This window comes from Micromys minutus (assembly GCF_963924665.1).
Source record: "Micromys minutus genome assembly, chromosome: 22".
Taxonomy (NCBI): Eukaryota; Metazoa; Chordata; class Mammalia; order Rodentia; family Muridae; genus Micromys; species Micromys minutus.
The window spans coordinates 47,289,547-47,308,593 of NC_137957.1; the positions used below are offsets into that span (position 1 = coordinate 47,289,547).

General features: G+C 43.9%; 2 protein-coding genes across 3 annotated transcripts in view; one reads left to right on the plus strand and one right to left on the minus strand.

The window, feature by feature from the left end:
- The first annotated feature begins 4,161 nt into the window (after positions 1-4,161).
- Positions 4,162-17,723, plus strand: PWP1 (PWP1 homolog, endonuclein). The gene is made up of 15 exons (XM_080935718.1): positions 4,162-4,294; positions 6,901-6,959; positions 7,082-7,266; positions 8,496-8,581; positions 8,680-8,776; positions 10,368-10,478; positions 11,188-11,318; positions 11,756-11,817; positions 12,290-12,386; positions 13,094-13,155; positions 14,698-14,809; positions 15,680-15,770; positions 15,855-15,976; positions 16,953-17,058; positions 17,589-17,723. The coding sequence occupies exons 1-15, from the start codon at positions 4,223-4,225 to the stop codon at positions 17,696-17,698; spliced, it is 1,503 nt and encodes a 500-aa protein (XP_080791844.1). The 5' UTR covers positions 4,162-4,222; the 3' UTR covers positions 17,699-17,723.
- The window catches only part of PRDM4 (PR/SET domain 4), a 36,545-nt gene continuing 25,996 nt past the window's right edge, over positions 8,499-19,047 (minus strand). The window contains exon 12 of one of the 2 annotated variants that reach the window (XM_080935717.1): positions 8,499-8,569. In XM_080935717.1, the coding sequence (XP_080791843.1) occupies positions 8,551-8,569 (19 nt within the window). In that variant the 3' untranslated portion in view covers positions 8,499-8,550. Of the gene's footprint in view, positions 8,570-17,600; positions 17,742-19,047 lie in introns of those variants that run through there. The other variant, XM_080935715.1, reaches the window with a different exon arrangement.

Sequence of the window (19,047 nt, forward strand, 5' to 3'; positions counted from 1 at the left end):
CCCCTTTACACACATTCCCATCCCCCCACCCCCTCCCCAGAAAAGCTGTTATTCAAGTGTAGCAGAAAACACCCAGAAGTGAAGCTAGAATCCTGGACTCCATCCCCACATCTTGGTCTTTTCCTGGGCTTCAATCTTCGAATCTGTGGCAAATTAAGTACCTCCCAACTCTAGGCATCCCGAGTAACAAACCAGCCCAGAAAGAAGATAAAGACACGCCTATCTGCCAGGGCTGCTGTTGCCGAGGACACTGAAAGCCTGAAACTGAGGGAACTTGAAAGATGTCATTTATGTGGCTAGATGGGGAGTTACCAGGCTACTGGTCACTTATATCGGAAAAGGATGGATGAACCACTGGTCAGTTCTACCAGAAACGTGTGTAGCAAAAGCAAGAGTTGAAAGGTATCTTACCATTACTAACTATATCAGTTCTTCTCAATCTATCTGGGTCACAAACCTTTTGGGGGCCAAATAACCCTTTCACAGGGGTGACCTAAGATCCTCAGAAAACAGATGTTTACGTTATGGTTCATAACAGAAGCAAAAGTGGTTGGTTCATGCCTGTAATTGTAGCATTTGAGAACCAAGGCAGGAAGACTATGGGTCTGCTAACTTATGCCATGTATTAAGACCCTATCTCAAAGGGGTTTGAGGAGAGAAAAAGAAAAAGGACACCCCAAAGCACAGCTACCTCACTACAGCAAGCCCTGGATCTCCTAACACAACCAAAGCACAAGAAAATAACCCCAAACCCAATCGTATAATGCTGACAGAGGCCTCTAAAGAAGAAATGGATAAATCCCTTTTAAACATACAGAAAAATACAATTATCAGATGAAGGAAATAAAAAAAAAAAACTGTACAAGACCAGAACGTGGAAATAGAAGCAATGAAGAAAACACAAACTGAGGAAGTCCTGAGGAAGGGAAAAGAACAGGAAAAACAGAAGCAAGTATCACCGAAAGAACATAGGAGATGGAAGAGAGCATCTTAGGGGTAGAAGATGCAACCCAAGAAACTAATACATCTGTCAAAGAAAATGTTAATCCTAAAAAAGTTCTGACACAAAACATCCAAGAGACCTGGAATACCATGAAAAGACCTAATTTAAGAATAACAGGAACAGAAGAAGGTAAAGAGTCCCAGCTCCAAGGCCCAGAAAAATTTTTTAACAAAATCATAGAAGAAAACTTCCCAACCTAAGGAAAGAGATGCCTATAAATATACAAGAAGCTTACAGAACCCCAACTAGACTGGAACAAAAAAGAAAATCCTCCCAGTACATAAGAAGTAAAGTGTACACATGCACACACACACACACACACACAAACTCACAAACACAAAGAAGTAAAGTACAAAATCTACATAACAAAGAAAGAACATTAAAAGCAGTAAGAGAAAAAGGTCAGGGACCATGCAAAGGCAGACCTATCAGAATCATACCTGATTTCTCAACAGAGACTCTAAAAGCTAAAAGGGCCGCAGGCAGATATCCTGAAACCTCTAAAAAACTACAGGTGCCAACCTAGACTACTCAGCAAGACTCTCAATCACCATAGAGGGAGAAAAAACGATATTTCAAGACAAATCCAAGTTCAAACAATACCTATCCATGAAACCAGCCCTATGGAAAATACTAGAAAAAAACTCCAACCAAAGAAGGATAACTACATCTAAGAAATGTAGCTGTCTTCAGACACACCAGAAGAGGGCATCAGATCCCATTACAGATGGTTGTGAGTCACCATGTGGTTGCTGGGAAATTGAACTCAGGACCTCTGGAAGAGAAGTCGCTGCTCTTAACCACTGAGCCATCTCTCCAGCCCTCCTCCGTCTTTTTTTATTGCACACAACAGCATCCAAATAAACAAAACCACTAATAAAAAGGGAGCCTAACAACTGAGGAAGTTCAGAGAGTATTAGGTATTATTTCAGAAACCTGTACTCCACGACATTGGAAAATCTTAATAAAACGGATGATTTTCATTTCATTAAGACAGAATACCACTTTAAAAAGGTTAAATCAAGATCAGGTAAACCATTTAAAAAGCCCCCTAAGACCTAAAGAAATAGGAGCAGTCACTAAAAGTCTCCAAATAAAAAAGCCCAGGGTCAGATGGTTTGGGTGCAGAATTCTAACAGACTCAAAGAAGAGCTCATTCCAATATTCCTCAAACTATTCCATAAAATAGAAACAGAGGGGACACTGCCAAACTCATTCTATGAGGCCACAGTCACCCCAATGCCTAAACCACAGAAAGACTCAACCAAAAAAAAAAAAAAAAAAAAAAAAAAACCTTCAGATCGATTTCTTTTATGAACATTGATTCAAAATAATCTATAAAATACTTGCAAACCCAGTCTAGGACCACATCAAAGACATCATCCATCAATATCAAGTAGGCTTCATCCCATGGATGTAGAGATGGTTCAATATATAAAAATCAACATGACCCACCATATAAACAAACAAAAAAAAATCACTTAATTATCTCATTAGATGCTGAAAAGCCTTTGATAAAATACAACACCCCTTCATGTTAAATGTATTAGAGAAATCAGGGATGGGGGCACATATCTAAATATAATCAAAGCAATATACAGCAAGCCAATTGCCAACATCAAACTAAATGGAAAGAAACTTAAAGCATTTCCACTAAAATCAGGGACAAGGCTGCCCACTCTCTCCCTATCCAATATAGTACTTGAAGTTCTAGCCAGAGTGTCAGTTGATGTCTATATGCAGGTGAGGGCTGGCACTAGTTAGGTCAAGGTGATACATGATTGGATGGTAGAGAGTGGGGCAGGGGAAAAGTTTGCTAAGTGGAGAAGGAGAAGCTGGAGATTCAAGATGGAGGCGGTAGAGGAGGATGGTTCAAATCAAGGTGAACTAGATCAATTTTATCTTGTCTAGGTGGGTGGCTTATATCTTTACTAATTAGCAGTGAATTTATTGTTTGGAGGTACTGTGGATTGAGAATTTAACATATAAACCTGTTTGATAAGTTATTGATTGTTGGGTTGTGATTTTACCAGACTGTGAAAGACATTGTGTTAAAGCAACAGCTGAGAGTCAGCTGGAGTGTGCAGATTCCCGGGGCCCACAAAATGAGATGAGTGTGTACCAGGCTTGGTAACTAACTGCCTAAAGGACCGTGTTGTAGAGAAATAGATCAGGTGCCCGACTCCACACTGGAGCAGCTCCTGCAAAGTGAGACTCCATTGGAGTGAGACCCCCACGGGACCAGTACCAACAGATTCAATTTAATAGTTACCAAAACACCAGAACAATAAGACAACTAGAGGAGATCAAGGGGGATACAAATTGGAAAGGAAGAAGTCAAAAGTATCGCTATTGCGAATGATGTAATAGTATACATCTTATGGAAGAACTGGAGGAAGGATTGTGGGTCCCAAAAGGGATAGGAATTCCGGAGGAAGACCAACCGAGTCAACTAACCTGGACCCTTGGAGCTCTGAAAGTCTGAACCACCAAACAAAGAACATACACAGGCTCTGGACCTAGGCCTCCCCGCTCATATGTAACAGATGTGCAGCTTGGTCTTCATGTGGGTCTTGAACAACTGGAGTGGGGCCTGTCCCAAAAGCTGTTGCCGGTTTGTGGGATTTGTTCTAGCTGGGCTGCCATGTCTTGGCCTCCGTGGGAGAGGAAGCACCTGCCTCCCAGAGACTTGAAGTGACAGGGCAGAGAGGGGAGAGGCTACCCAAGGGGGTCCCTACCGGCCCAGAGGAGAAAGGGAGGGGTGACCGGGAGGAAAGCAGTGAGCGGGAGCTGAATTTAAAGTGACTAATAAAAATTAAATTTGAAAAAAAGTAAAGAAATATAAAGAACCTTTTTTAAACCAAATTCATTTCATCTAAAGCTTAAGATTTAATGACGTCTCCACTGGTCATCTCTTAGTCCATGGAACCACACAGAAAAGAGTGGTGATGTGGGACTTTTAACTCTGGTCCTTAGAGTTCCTCCCTTTGTCTCCAAGAAACCACCCACACCTTCAAGGAACTTGGACCACTCAGGAAGCCGTCATTATTTGCATACGGCCCCGCCCACCTCCTGCAAGTTCCCCGCCCCTTTCTCTTGGCGCCTGCGAATGACGCCAGGCGGGCGCCCGCGCCTGCGCGCAGTTCCCCTTCGCGGAGCTTACAGTAGTTTCTCCCGGCGACCAGATCCTCAATCTGCGCCGTGCTCAAGCCGAAGATCATGAACCGCAGCCGCCAAGTGACCTGCGTGGCCTGGGTCCGCCGCGGTGTGGCCAAAGAGACGCCAGACAAGGTGAGGCTTGTGTGGGGGAAGTCGCCTCGGATACCCGCGGGCTTGGTGCCGTCTCGGGACGCACGCGCCCGGCTTGAGCCACGCGACGGGATCTGCCAAGGTTGACCCGGCTGTAGCCACGTGAGGTGTGGCTCCTTTGCCCGGGGGCGAGCAGAGAACGCGCGCCACTACCCTGCCTGGAGCTGGAACCCTGGTCCCACCGCCCAGATGCGCGAGCCCGTGGAGTTTGTGCACTGGGAAGGGGCGGGGGTGCTTGCTTGTTAGGAGTTTCTTACGGTGATCCAGATTAGACGTTATGGGGCAGAGAGAACAAGGTGTCGGTGTGACACATCATGAAGGAAGTCGTACAAAAGTTGGAGACCGTGGCAAAAGAGGCGATTACTCAGGCGATTTTGTTCATTACACTACTTGTTTTCTGCAAGCCAAACGGAGCCCGGAGTTCCGGGATATGTTGGAGCGAAATAGGGCAAAGCCCTGGTTATTTTTTGCACTTGACTTTCGGGATGTCGAGGAGTTTAAGTGTCCTAAAAGAAGTGAAGGGGTTGCTGTGGGTGCAGTTGGGTCCGTGACAGTTCGTTCTATGAAAGACATGGGAGTGGCCGTATATGAATTTACATGCGGTGAGGGATGGAAATACTCCTACTAGGTGTAAATTCCACCAGAGTACAGATGTTTAGTCACTGTTTTCTTTGGTGTTTTGCCAACAGCAAGCAATCAATGTATATTTATAGAATAGGGACAACTAATTACTTCATTAAACTTTCTCCAAAAGGAAACTGGTTTCATTTTTAAAGGGGCATACACAGCTTTTGAAGTATTAGCAGAGTCTTAAGAATCCCTAGTGCTCAAGTGCCAACCCCAAGCAATACAAGTAACTGTGTGTGTGTGTGTGTGTGTGTGTGTGTGTATGCATGCCTGTGCTTGTGTGTTTGTGTATCTGTGTGCTGTCTGACTGAACCCAGAGCTAGCCAATTGAGTTAGAGTGGTTAGCCAAAGCACCAGAATTCTCCTGTCTCTAGTCCCCAGTGCTGAGATTATAGGTGTGTGTGTTCTACACTTCACTTAGCTTTTAAAGTGGGTTCTAAGATAGAACTTAGATTCTTAGGCTTGCTCAACAAACACTTTACTGACTGACCCCTGTACTGACTGGTTTTGTGTGTCAACTTGGCACAAGCTGGAGTTAATCATAAAGAAGTCTCAGTTGAGGAAATGCCTCCATGAGATCCAGCTATAAGGCCTTTTCTCAAGGGGGGAGGGCCCAGCCCATTGTGGGTGGAGCCATCCCTGGCCCCGCCCATTGTGGGTGGTGCCATCCCTGGGCTGGTAGACCTGGGTTCTATAAGAAAACAAGCTGAGCAAGCCAGGGGAAGCAAGCCAGTAAGCGGCATCCCTCCATGGCCTCTGCATCAGCTCCTGCTTCCTGACCTGCTTGGGTTCCAGTCCTGACTTCCTTTGGTGATGAACAGCAATGTGGAAGTGTAAGCTGAATAAACCTTTTCCTCCCCAACTTGCTTCTTGGTCCTGATGTTTGTGCAGGAATAGAAACCCTAAGACTCCATCCTCCCTGCCCAAGTGTTTTTCAACCTTTAATTTCTGGATCTTTTTCAGCCAGAAGTGAATGACATTCTCAGGAAGGTTCTTGTATCACAAAATCTTTTGTTGTTTTTTGAAGACCAGGTCTCACTCTGTAGCCTACTATGACCTCAGACTTATGGCAATCCTCCTGCTTTAGCCTCCTAAAGACAAGAGTTACAGGTATGAGCCACTGAAGATCTGGAGACTCTTTAGTAGAAACTGAATGATTGATTTACCTTCAATCGTGGAACATTGTCATTATGGCCAACCCACACTGTGGGCTTAAGTAAATAAACAACACCAGGCCGGTGTTGGCCTTTACAAACTTAATGTAGTAGTGTTAGGTCTTCTCTTTTCTCCAGACAGGCTTTCTCTATGTAGCTATTCTGTAACTCACTCTTTACACCAGGCAGGCCTTGAACTCACAAAGATCTGCCTGCCTCTGCCTCCCTGGGATTAAGGGCATAGACTGTTAGGGGTCTTAAAGATACTGACTGAGTCACTGTTTAGGTGAGGGAATGCCAGTTTTGAAGACAGTGGCCTTAGTTTGAACTCCAATAGAACAAAAGACAGCCAAATGTGAAATGTTGCTGGAAGTTGGGAAAACAGAGTTTGAACTCAAGATTGGGGGAAGTTGGGAGGTAATTGGTTCAAAGACTCCATTTACATTTGGCAGTGAAGATAGGAAAAAGCAGAGGACTGATATTATGTGGTTTGTTGGTAGTGACCACTGGCCAGAGAGGGAGGTGCCCTTGGTGTCTGAGATAGTTGGAAGAAAAATGGCGACCACAGATCCATTTTACAAAAACCAAGCTATTTGAATGTTGAGAAGGCGGAGGAGCAGAGTTAGGTGGGAGGGGTCTTAATCACAAGGATTTGTACAAGCTCCACCTCATTAATTTAGAGCCTAAATCACTGTGTGAGATTTCTTGACAGCTCTTGGGATTGTAAATATTTGCTTCAAGACTCAGTTCAAAGGCTTCTAATAATGTCCATAAATATGCTCTAATGAAGTGTTTGCTCCCTTATAGGTAGAGCTAAGTAAAGAGGAAGTGAAACGTCTCATTGCTGAAGCAAAAGAAAAATTACAGTAAGTAATTTCACATAGTTTCAAAGTGTCGCTGACTGTGCTCAAGTCCAGGTGAAGTGCGTCACGTGTCTGTTAGGAGGTGCCCTCAGGGTGACATCTTTTCCCTTTCTGTTCTCACTCAGAGAAGAAGGTGGGAGTGAGGAAGAGGAAGCAGGTAGCCCTTCAGAAGATGTCGTGCAGAGTGCCGGAACCCAGGCACGGCATAGGGAGCCCTTGGAGGACGGGGACCCACAAGATGACCGCACAGTGGACGACGCTGAGCTGGCCGAGTACGACTTGGATAACTATGACGAAGAGGACAATCCAGGTGAGACGCGCTCACCGCCACTGTGTGCCCACATGCTCTAGATTCTGCTGTTGGCCCAAATCTTTCCTGTCTGACTGTCCCTGCGATCAGATCAGATAATTTAGCTCAAGGTTTGGACTTGTTTCCTAAACTAGTTTAAAGGGAAGCTCTGACAACGTTACAGAGTTAATAATCTCTGTAACGTGTAAATGCCAAGCTACTCTGGGACCTTGTGGAATTCTCAGACTCAGCAACTCCCAACTTATGACATCCGAAAAACAAATGAGCTGACCTATAAAACATCAGCTCAGTGTGGGCTTTGCTGTGGTCGCAGCAAAGTGAAGTCAGGGCCACCAGTCTGCTGTCCGGACCTCAGCGGGCGAGCGGTGGTCCATGGAGGTGCCATTCATCAGGTAAAGGACAGCACACAACAGGCACCAGAGAAGCTGCTTCTCTTATTTAACGTGCTCTCTGTTTTGATGCTTCCTGTGCCTTGTGGTTGTTGCTGCTGCTCTGCTCCTCTTTTCTCATGAGGTCTCACCATCCTTCACTTTACTGCCTCACCACATAATGGAGGCGAAGACAATATGGTTGGGCTGTGGCTCTGTGGCGTCCCTGCCCTCCACCAGCCGGAAACAATGCCATCGTGTTATAAATCTGTTGTTTAGGTCAGAACTCGGGGATTTAATCCCTTCCTGGAAGATTGTCTTCTGGCAGCCCATTCCCTAACACAAGAGCCTTTAAAAGATACATCAGATCCAAACCATGGCACTTACCCTAGGTCCGCTCGATGCTGCCCTTGCAAAGGTAGTATAAAGATTCGCTCTGAGATTTGTGAAGCACATGATTCACTGCCCGCAGAGCAGCCTGGCCGGCTATGAAGCCTGCCCTCTTGGTTTTTAACTGACAACCTGGTTTGTTTTGGGGAACACTTACTTCAAATACTCAAAGAACCTTGACTTCTGATTGTATGGGACAAGGTAGAAAATCTCAACAAAGCTTTAATGCTTTCTAAAAGGGTTAAATTATTGATTTAATTCTTTCATTCGAAGATCATGACTTCCACAACTTAGGAGTTCATTTCAGATGTCAAATAGAAATGACTTGGTAATTTGTACAGCTTCTTCTCCCAAATATGAGCAATACAGTTGGTGATAAAATAGACCCAAGCAAATACTAGAAGTCTTGGGGAAAGGTTTTGTCAAGGTGACTTTTAATATTTTATTTTGACGGGTGGATTCTGATTACAGATGCTGAGACCATTGGTGAATCTCTGTTGGGTCTTACGGTCTATGGCAGTAATGATCAGGACCCATACGTCACCCTGAAAGACACGGTAAATCTTTAGCCATATCAGTTTCCACATTGGTCCTAAGTGTTTAAAGCCCTCATTGAAGCCCTGCCTCTAGCCAGTGACTGTTTCCTGCCCCTTAGGAGCAATATGAGCAGGAAGATTTCCTGATTAAGCCGACGGACAACCTCATCGTTTGTGGCCGTGCTGAACAAGAGCAGTGCAATTTAGAAGTGCACGGTGAGTGAATCGGAAGAGTAAAAGCTTTCTGAGTGATGCTGAAATAGTGCAGCGCACACTCCCACAGCTCCCCATTGGAGCTGGTGACAAACCAGGCTACCCTGTATGTCCTGTGCTGGTTATTCGAGGCATTATAGTCTAGAAATGGGTCCCTCGGGGAAGAGGTTCTCGGTTTATTTCTTTATGTGTGAGTGTTCTGCCTGAAGGTAACTGTACATTATATATATGCTTGGTGCCCAAGGAACCAGAACTGGGTGTCACTCCTTGGAACTGGAGCGACAGACAGTTGTGAGAATCTGTGGCTCTGGGAATTAGACCCAGGTCCTCTGCAAGAGCAACAAGTGACCTTGTCCTGCACTGTTTTGTTGTCTGTATTTTAGCCACTTGAGATTCTTTCCTTCGTAGAACATTCTATTTTCTTAACAGAGCTACTGCCCTTTTTAAAGATTTACTCATTTTATACGTTTGCCTAAACGATGTTTGTGTACCAGGAGTTATATACTTCATAACTGTAGTTCTGCTACTGTTATGAATCATAATGTAAATGTCTGTGTTTCCCAGACATAATGGTCTTAGCAACCTCTATGAAAGAGTTGTTTGACCCCCAGAGGGTCCACAACTCACAGGGAAACCTATGATTTATTAGTTGTCCATTTTAGCTCCCATATCATTGTTCTGTCGATATTTGTAAAATTCTTCTAAAATAATGCTTTTAATAGCATGTATAACACGAAGCTGTCCTGACTCCTGATGTTTTTAAACTTTTAGATGTGTTAGTTGAGAACCATGCAGGTTAGTAGTGATGTAGGCCTATAATCCAGCATTTGGGAGGCTGAGACAAGAGAATCCACACAAAAGAAATCTAAGTAGTATTAGTGTCTGTGAGATTGGTTTTGTGCATGCACATCTGAGATCATTATATTACCACCAGTTTGGTTTATAGTGTGTGCCCCACATTGGTGGTGGCCAAGGATTTTGCAGGACCGAGCCTTCTCAGCAGACAGAACGTGCTATGAAATTTCCCAGAATCTGTCCCGTAATCAGAGATCTGGAAAATAAAAGTCCTTACCTTATCAATAACTTTTTCCTTAATAAAGAGCTTATTAAAGGAGACAGGGGCAAGTAGAATTTGCTAATTGGGCTTTCTTGATGTGATTTTGTTCCTTAACTTTCTGTATCCCTGAATGTTAAAGAGCTGCTTTTGTGAGTTGCCATATTTGAAAGGGAGTCCCTTAAATCTTTGGTCTACATTGTTAGTCTCAATAAACTCTTGGAATATTGAAATAATTTTTGGCAGGCATTTACATTTCTAAGGACAATTATTTTCCTCCAAGGTTGTTTTTGTTTGTTCCTTCTGACTTAAAACCAGCTAGACCTTTAGCAGATAAGTCGGTCCTGCTCGTAGGGTGTGGTTTTGTACTGAAGGGAACAGACAGAATCATTTATCTGGCTGGCAGTATTCATGGAAAATGCCAGGAGGTGAGGATGTAGCCGACTAGACAGACACACTGGCAGCACCTGTCTTGTTTGAGTACTGGTCTGAGGTGGGTGAGTTCTCTCTTACCAAAGTCTCTCTTCCCAACCTTTTTAGTTTACAATCAAGAAGAGGAGTCTTTCTATGTCCACCATGACATACTCCTGTCTGCATATCCTCTGAGTGTGGAATGGCTGAACTTTGACCCTAGCCCAGATGCGTCTACTGGTAATTGGGAAACTTGTTTGTTCTTTATGAGTCAGAACTGTCGCTGAGAGTGTGAAGCAGTACTTACATGATCTCTATCTTAATGTCACTTAATTGCCTGGGGTCTATGTGCCGATACACTATGGGATGAAAGATATTATCTTGAAAGCTTTTTTGACTATAGATTTATTGGATCTCATGAAAGCCTAGTGTAAAATGGTATGTTACCAGCTAGAATTTAGGGGCATAACCTGTCTTAGAAAACATTCAGTGAGCCAGGAAGGGTAGTGTATCACTTGGGAGATGTGGGAGGAGAATCTTGAGTTCCAGGTCAGCTTAGACTATATAGTGGGACCTTGTGCCAAAAAGCTTAAAAAAAAAAAAAAAGATAAAGGTAGAACAAAGACCTTGTCCTGGGTAACTGGCCTCTCATGGCGCTCACAGTCTTGGCTTGATCCTTTCCCTGCAGCTGGCCGTGAAGGGAAAGGTAGAATAAATATTTACTGCAGAGTGAGCATGACAGCTGAGGCCAAAGGACCAAACCTCCATTACTAGAATTAGACCCTCCAGCCAGCAGCTCAGTGGTGGCGTGGGAACTGTTAGATGTGCAGGATTCCAAGGTGATGGCTCAGAGGGGTCAGAAGCACTGCCCAGTCACTCCACGGTGTGATGTGCTAGACGGGCAGATGTGGGTGCTTTGTAATGGCCAGGGCACCGTCTCTTTCCCTAGGAAATTACATTGCTGTGGGAAACATGACCCCTGTCATTGAAGTGTGGGACCTGGACATTGTGGACTCTCTAGAACCAGTCTTCATACTGGGAAGTAAGCTTTCAAAAAAGAAGAAGAAGAAAGGGAAAAAGGTAAAGAGGAATGAATATTTAAAGACAAGCTGGGCTGTGTTACTGGAGACGGGGTATAGGAACATGTATTTTTGCAATCAGATAGTTTTGGTAGGACAGGAAGTTACAGGGTTAGTGTAATTTCAGAAAGTCCATGTATGCTCTGGATGCATGAACACTGGCATGTAATCATCACACAGAACAGATGATCCCGGTGACGAGCCTTCAGGTAGAACAGCTTCTGCCCAGTGCTGCTTTCTGTCTACCTGCCTGTGTGATGGATTCTAAACATCTATAGTTTTCTTGTGAATTTTAAAGTAGGTTCGGGGAGAGGTCGGGGGCAATGTTGATAAGTTTTGAACTGCTATGGTTTCTTTCTGAAGAAGTATTTACAGTGATAACTAGATAATAGGGTGACAGTTCGCAGTAGGTGCTTCAGTGATTAAAATATATTACAGAGTTCCTCAGCAGAAGGACATAGTGATGCTGTCCTTGACCTTTCCTGGAATAAGACAGTCAGGTAAGAAGATGGCGTTCTCGTAATGTGTGTCTGCGGTGTTCTAGTTGGTTCCTGTGCTGTCCGTCTGCCGTGCGAGGGTTTTTGTGTCTATCTTCCCTCTTTCCTGCAGTACTGAGGCTTTCCTGTTTTATTATGGGTTCCTTGTACAGACATAGAAATTTTAGACGCCAGCTACACTTTCTGCTGAAGTTAAGTAAGTTTTTAAGCAGAGCCGGTTGAATGTGTTGGTGTGGCTAAATCTAATTAGCTTGAAGCTCAACCTGGAGGTGCTATTTGAATCTCCAACAGTATATCTTCTGGTACAGAAGAGTCTTTCCACTTTGACATTCTTTATTTTGATAATCTTTGGTAGTCTTCAGAATGTGAGACTTAAGATTTGTTTTTTAAATTCCTAATATTTTGCTATTTTGATGGTACAAATGAACCCTTAATGCTCTGTTTCTAAAAGTGATTTCTCTTGTCTGTGTCTCAGAAATGTGCTGGCAAGTGCATCGGCAGATAGCACTGTAATCCTCTGGGATATGTCTGTGGGGAAATCAGCAGCCAGGCTTACTGCACATACAGACAAGGTATGGTGTCCTATGGAGTAGAGGGCTTCTACAGAAACGACAGGTCACTAGCTAAAGTAATCTGGACATCTATGTATGTTTCTGTGATTTCCAAGGTGCTTTTGACAGCACAGTGAGGTTCACTAACCCTTTCTGTGATAGATACAATCCTGTGATCTTACAGAATAGTAATGAGGAACACGAACGCCCTGTGACTTGCTCATGGAGGCGGCTGGGGTTGGGGTGGGGCTTGGGGAGTCCAGTCACAACAGCAGTAAAGAAAGATTGTAGCAGATGCACAACTACAGAAGTCTGCCCAGGGTGCTGATGTACTGAGAACCTGTGCTCTTGCCCAGTCCCTTCTCCCTTCCTGCTGAGGGATGCAAGTGTTCCACCACAACATTTGAAGAAAGCCACATCCTTAGGAGTGCTAGCCTTTATCTGAGAATATGCTTTCCCTTCCTGAGTTTCTGACGGCCACACACCTTTAATCCTAGCACTCAGGAGGCAGAGGAAGTTCAAGGCCATTAGGGCAGCCAGGTCTATGGCAGGTTTCAGACCAACCATGCTCATGTAATGAGAACCTCTCCAAGAAAACCAAACAAAGATGACAAATTGTTGGAATCTTAGAGGGAACGCAGGGGAGCACTGCCCATTCTGTCTCCCCACACTGTAGCAATATTACTCCAAGTAGGTAAAGACAGATCTCTTATCCTCCCTCCCTTCAGGTTCAGACTCTGCAGTTTCATCCATTTGAAGCACAGACTCTGATTTCCGGGTCCTATGACAAGTAAGCAAGCCCTTACTCGACTGTTCTGCAGTTGCAGTGTCCTTGAACTGGTTTAAAAGTACTTGGCCTAGGACTGTAGCTCAGAAAGGCTGCTGCCCAGGGTGCAAAAGATTGAGTTCTGTCTGCACCAAGACAGGGGTGCCATTTGATGCTTACACAGGCTATATTACTGAGGTGCTACATGTTTCAACTATAAATGCTGTTTCTCAACCCTGCCCTTCATTCCCACTAAAAAGAAATATGGTTTTGTCATAGTAACCTAATTATAGGAACTAGCAACTTACCCAGTTTTTAAAAGATGTATGAGTTAGCCAGATTTTTGTCATATAAGCTCAGTGGCAGTCTACATGGACAGAATCTCAAAAGAAAAAAGTGACTGAGTTCAACTGCTCAGAGTGTCTTGGTTAGGCTAAACAAAGACACTTGATTATCCAAAGGCAGAAATTCCAAGGCCTTTGGAGATTTGGTACAGAACTAGTACACTTCCTCTCCCCCCCCCCCACCCTAATGTCATCCCCCTATGCAGCATGTCATATGACCTGGAAGATGCTCTGCCTCTCCGGGGATCATTCCCACATTATGTGGTAGAAGCAATGGTATAAGGAATGAGCAGCTGGAGCTACTCCAGTCACCTGCAGGAGCCCTGGTCATACAGGTTCACAGGCTGCATCTGAGGGGAGGGATGGCCAAGAGACTCAGACCAGTCAGCAGTCTTTGTTGTGATTCCTTATCCTTACTTTAAGTTCCCCGTTTTTCTTAGATGTAATTTGTGAAAAACTGTAAGACAGACTTATCCCTTACTTCCCCAAGCACAGTGACCTGACTAGAACAGCCCTGGGTGGACCATGAGGTGAGCGGCTCTGAGCCCCACCTGGGAAAGGATTCTTCCATAAGTCAAGATTTTGATCTGCAGAAGAATTAGGCCCTGGTTAGAACCACAGTAACTTCCAGTGACAAAAACAGAATCCACCAGCGAAAGTCAATTTGGGGCTAGAGAGATGGCTCCGCAGTTAAAGAACAATTTTTTTGGGTTTTTTTTTTTTTTGTTTTTTTTTTTTTTTTGTTTTTTGTTTCCAAAGAACCCTGAGTTTCAGGGGGATCTGATGCCCTCTTTGGCTTCTGTAGGCACTGTACACACACACACACACACACACACACACACACACACACACACGCACACACACGCACACACACGCACACACACGCACACACACGATGCACATACATTTATGCAGGCAAAACACATAAATCCAAAACAGAAAACAAAATACTTTAGCAGACTAGAGAGACGGCTCAGTCAGTAGGTTCTCTGGAAGTGAAGCAAGTTCTCCTAAGTTCCCTCCTAGTGCCTACGTCAGATGGCTCACAGCCTCTGCAATTCTAACTCTAAAGGATCCTGTGTCTTCTGAGCCACATATAACATAATGGAACTTTTTTTAAAGTTTAGAACCTTAAAACAGGCTAAATAACTGAATTCTGAATTCACAATGCTGGTCTGTCACCATTTTACTCAAACGTAACCCTAGCGTGCAATGTGTGCAGGTCGGTGGCTCTGTACGACTGCAGAGATCCCAGCCAGAACCACCGCCTGTGGCGGTTCAGCGGGCAGATCGAGAGAGTGACCTGGAACCACTTCTCACCGTGTCATTTCTTGGTAAGAATATTGTTTTTCTAATTCCACTATAGAGAAATCCTCAGAAAAGCATTTTCTCTGCAATTACTTAACTACAAAAAAAATTTGTAGTTTGTGAATTAGTTAATTTTCAACTATTCCATTGGACTACATATTTATATTTTTAAATCACTGTACTACTTATAGTATTTTTGAAATACTAATCATCATAATGTATTGTCTCAAGGTTATGATATAGGATCTGTATAGCACAGGCTGGCCTTGACCTTGCAAATCCTCCTCCTTCTACCTATTTTTGGTGTTTTTTTTTTTAATGGTTAAATCAGTCCAAAAGATACTATACTCTTCTTAATTCCTTATGTGTAGATTAAGCTTTAGAGATAAGGATTGTCAGTGATTAATAGCACTTCCTACCAAAGGGAAGAAAGAAAAAAAAGTTGGTAGATCTAAGCATTCTACATCACCCAAACAGAAATAAAGGCCTAGTGTTGCAAGGACTGCCTGTCTCCCACCTTTGCTGTGTTGGTGTGGAGCTTCAGGCCTCCCTCATCTTTCTTTGCTCCCTAATTCCTAAGAGCCTTAGCTTATTTCCGTCTCTCAGTGCAGTGCTGTGGTCTATTGAGACAGATCTTCTCAAGTTCTCCCTCTGCCTCTCCTGTGTGCTCTTCAGTTACCACCCCCACACCACACACCCATGTTCCTCCCCATCTGCCCTTGGGCAGTGACTGCCATTTCTGTGTTTCCAAACTCTAACCCTACTCTCTTGCTTCATGAACATAGCTCATACAAAATCTTAATTCACAGATAAACAGATTTTATTGTAATTTTATACTTCTCCATTGCCACATCTAGTGTCATCTAACATGCTCTTGCCCGTCTTTCCCTCTGCAGGCCAGTACAGATGACGGCTTTGTATATAATCTGGATGCTCGTTCAGATAAGCCAGTTTTTACCCTTAATGCGCACAATGATGAAATCTCTGGTGAGAAAGAATGTTTCTTTCAAATGCATTAAATGACAAAGTCTAAATCTCAGGCAGTAGCTCCTAACTAATTTTATCTTCCAGGTCTTGATTTGAGCAGTCAGATCAAAGGCTGCCTTGTGACTGCTTCCGCAGACAAATTTGTGAAGATCTGGGACATCTTAGGAGACAGGCCAAGTCTTGTTCATTCTAGAGACATGAAAATGGTGAGCATCTCCTCAACACGTTACTGAGTCAGACCTATCTGCCTCTCTCCTGGGAATCACTGTAGTCAAGGATGTGTGAAGTTAGGTGTGGTAGGAGTTATCATCTGAATTCTTTCAGGTTTACAAGTTTAATAGTCACTTGATGGGATCAAGAATGGAGAAAGGATAAGGAGTGGCTACAACTTATTATCCTTAGCTCAGGGCTGCCTCAGGACATCTTGGAAAGTTGAGGTACTAGAGCTATTGGGGGCTCTTCATTTATGGCTAGCTCTGTTGTCGAAGCTGATGATGCGTAGGTGAGCAAAGCAAGTACTAGCTGTAGGGCACTGGGCTTCATGAACAACACTGGCAGCACCGTGGAGCACACAGCAGTTAAAACCATGTGTGCATTCCCTCGGCTTATGGCAAGGCAGGCAGGCCATGACGTTTCTGAGCCCCTCCCAGGCTTGGGTATATAAGCACTTGATTCCACACTTATCCCAAGTAAGCTATCTCACTGAGGGGCTTTATTTTTCTGGTCCATACTTTCCACAATGTATAATTTCTAGTATCTAGGAATAAAAATGAAAATGTTGATTCAAGTTAAGGGGAGCTGGAGAGAGGCACTTCTGCTAAGGCTGATGGTCATGTTGTGAGAGTCAACTCCTGCAGATGGTTAATGTTTGCCAGTGCTTTGAGGACACAGCTCAGGAGTAGAGCACCTGCCCACTCCCTAGGAATCTCTGCTCCCCAACCTGCAAAAGACTTGATAGTGACCTATGGTAAACGATGGATAGTTTCTGGGTGTACACAGCAAATCAGGTAAATTTCTAGAGGAATGAGACCTACATACATAGTGACCAGCCTCACGGTTCATCCGAAATGCTGTGCTTCCCTAGCTTTGGTTAACCGTCAGATCTGTTCTTACAGAGTAGGGTCAGGACCAAGAAGAGGTTAGAAAGGATAGAAATCACTGACTCTGTTCTTTTCTCCCCAGGGAGTTCTCTTTTGTTCTTCATGCTGTCCTGATTTGCCGTTTGTTTATGCCTTTGGAGGACAGAAAGAAGGGCTTCGGGTTTGGGACATAAGCACTGTCTCTTCAGGTACAAGCTCCTGTTTTTCCTCAAAGAATAAGGGCTAGAATTTGATGTGTTACATAGACGGCAAAGGCATGTCCAGTGCACATCCTGTGGTCCTCACTTAAAGTGTAAATTACTTTTTAATTACCTTAAATACAAAACCTTCCAGGGAAAGCAGGAAGAACATGTAGAAGTCTCAAGGAAGAGCCGTCCGTCCCCTTCTCTAGCCCTGGCACCTCAGTGCTTCTGTCCCAGCTGGTGACTGTCCTGGGGTGGTGTGGTGTGCTCTGTAAACAGTATGTCTCCACTAAGTCCTCCCTCCCACGAGGAGAAAGGGTCCTAAGCTTTGCCTATGTATAGATTATGTATGTGTGGTCTGAGACAGAGGGACAAAAGAAAACCTGAAGCAGGTCAAGGCAGAGAAGAACAGAGATGATTAAGAAATCTCACTTAGTGTTAAATGTTTTGCATGTTTTTACCTCATAGCAGACCCTTGTTTAATACTCTTGTCTTTAGAGGATGTGTTCTTACCTCCTTATCATGGTTTCTTTCAGTAAACGAAGCATTTGGAAGACGGGAGAGACTGGCTATTGGCAACACCAGAGGTTTATCTGTCGGTGGCCCCTGTGGGAGCAGGAGCCCACAGACTCCCATGGAGTCCTGACAGCGATCACTTTCAAACAGCTGGCCTAAATGTTCATGTGCACCTACAACCAACAATGGAAACAAACTCAGTTCCTGTTGCCATTCCTCTCTGCAGCTTTGGTGGTAGCCCACAACCATTGGGCTGCCTCCGACTGGGTACTGTACAGAGTTCTTGCACTTCTTAAAAAATGTTTTTAATGATTCCTTAACAGGCTGTCTGACTTAGAACTGTAGGTTTATAAAATACATGGTCCCTGGTAAGCTCTAAAGAACTTGCTGTGCTAGCCCAGCTGGTGTGGTGGCTTGTCCTTGTCCCAGCGCTGGGGAAGAGAGATGGGTAGACTGCTAGGACTTGTGGCCGGCTAGCCTGGCCTGTCTTCCCAGGCCAGGATTACCTATATGCATGGGAGGTTCTAGAACTCAGGCCCTCATGTTTGCAGATTAAACATTTTATGAACTGAGCAGTCTTCCCTAGCCCATTGTTTTTAAATTGTGATTCCTAAAGATATTTTTGTTTTTCGCATATTGACCATATTTTGACAGTGCAACCACCTTTTGGTTGTAAACTTACATGTTTTTCAGGGATATTTTATTTAAAATGTCAGTATTTTTTAAATGTTTGGGATTTCCTTTATACAATTTTCTATGATCAAAATACTAAATAGACGGCAGACTTCCAGAGTAACATTCTACACCCTTGTAAGTTTGGTTCCAGTAAATTCTGTCTAGTTACTTCAAATAAACTCGAACTTGCCGAGCCCATACAGTGCTCCCGGTAGTCACTCAGCCTCCCAGACGTCAACTGCTGAGCTGATTTCCAAGTTTTACAATGTTAATACTTTTTGAAATAATACGGTAAAATATTCTATGTGGTCACTCAGATTAGTTGGTGGGATAATTAGTTTATGAAACTGATGGACTAAAGGTCGCTGCATATGGTTTCTCAGAAAGCCGACAGAGGGTTCCTGCGTATGTACTGCACATTTGTTCCCAGGTCACCAGTCTAAAAGCCCAGTATAGACCTAGACTGGCGCTCTGCTGCCTCTAATGACACTCTGGACTTAGCACATACGCTAAGACCTTTTAAGGAACCACCAACCATAATCCAGGCATTATGTTTCTAGGCTTTAGTTCAGAAAAGGAATTATTTCTAATTCCAAAGCTTATAAAAGAGTATTAAGAAACACCCAATAGGCTGTGTAATTTGGCTAAGGTTACAAACTATCATCCCACAGTAAAGCTATAGCTGGATCCAGGGCACACATGTACCATATCCTGTCTGAGACAGTATGCCTTCTGACCCAACAGCAGCAGTGAACATTAAATCCTGCCGAAGGGTAATTGCTGATTTATCCCTTAAAAGAATAA

Excerpts from the sequence above, each read along its gene's own strand:
- PWP1 (XM_080935718.1), top strand. The coding sequence starts at position 4,223 with ATGAACCGCAGCCGCCAAGTGACCTGCGTGGCCTGGGTCCGCCGCGGT. Across the intron at positions 14,810-15,679 it reads TCTCACCGTGTCATTTCTTG|GCCAGTACAGATGACGGCTT; the intron begins GTAAGAATATTG and ends TTCCCTCTGCAG. Across the intron at positions 15,977-16,952 it reads ATTCTAGAGACATGAAAATG|GGAGTTCTCTTTTGTTCTTC; the intron begins GTGAGCATCTCC and ends TTTTCTCCCCAG.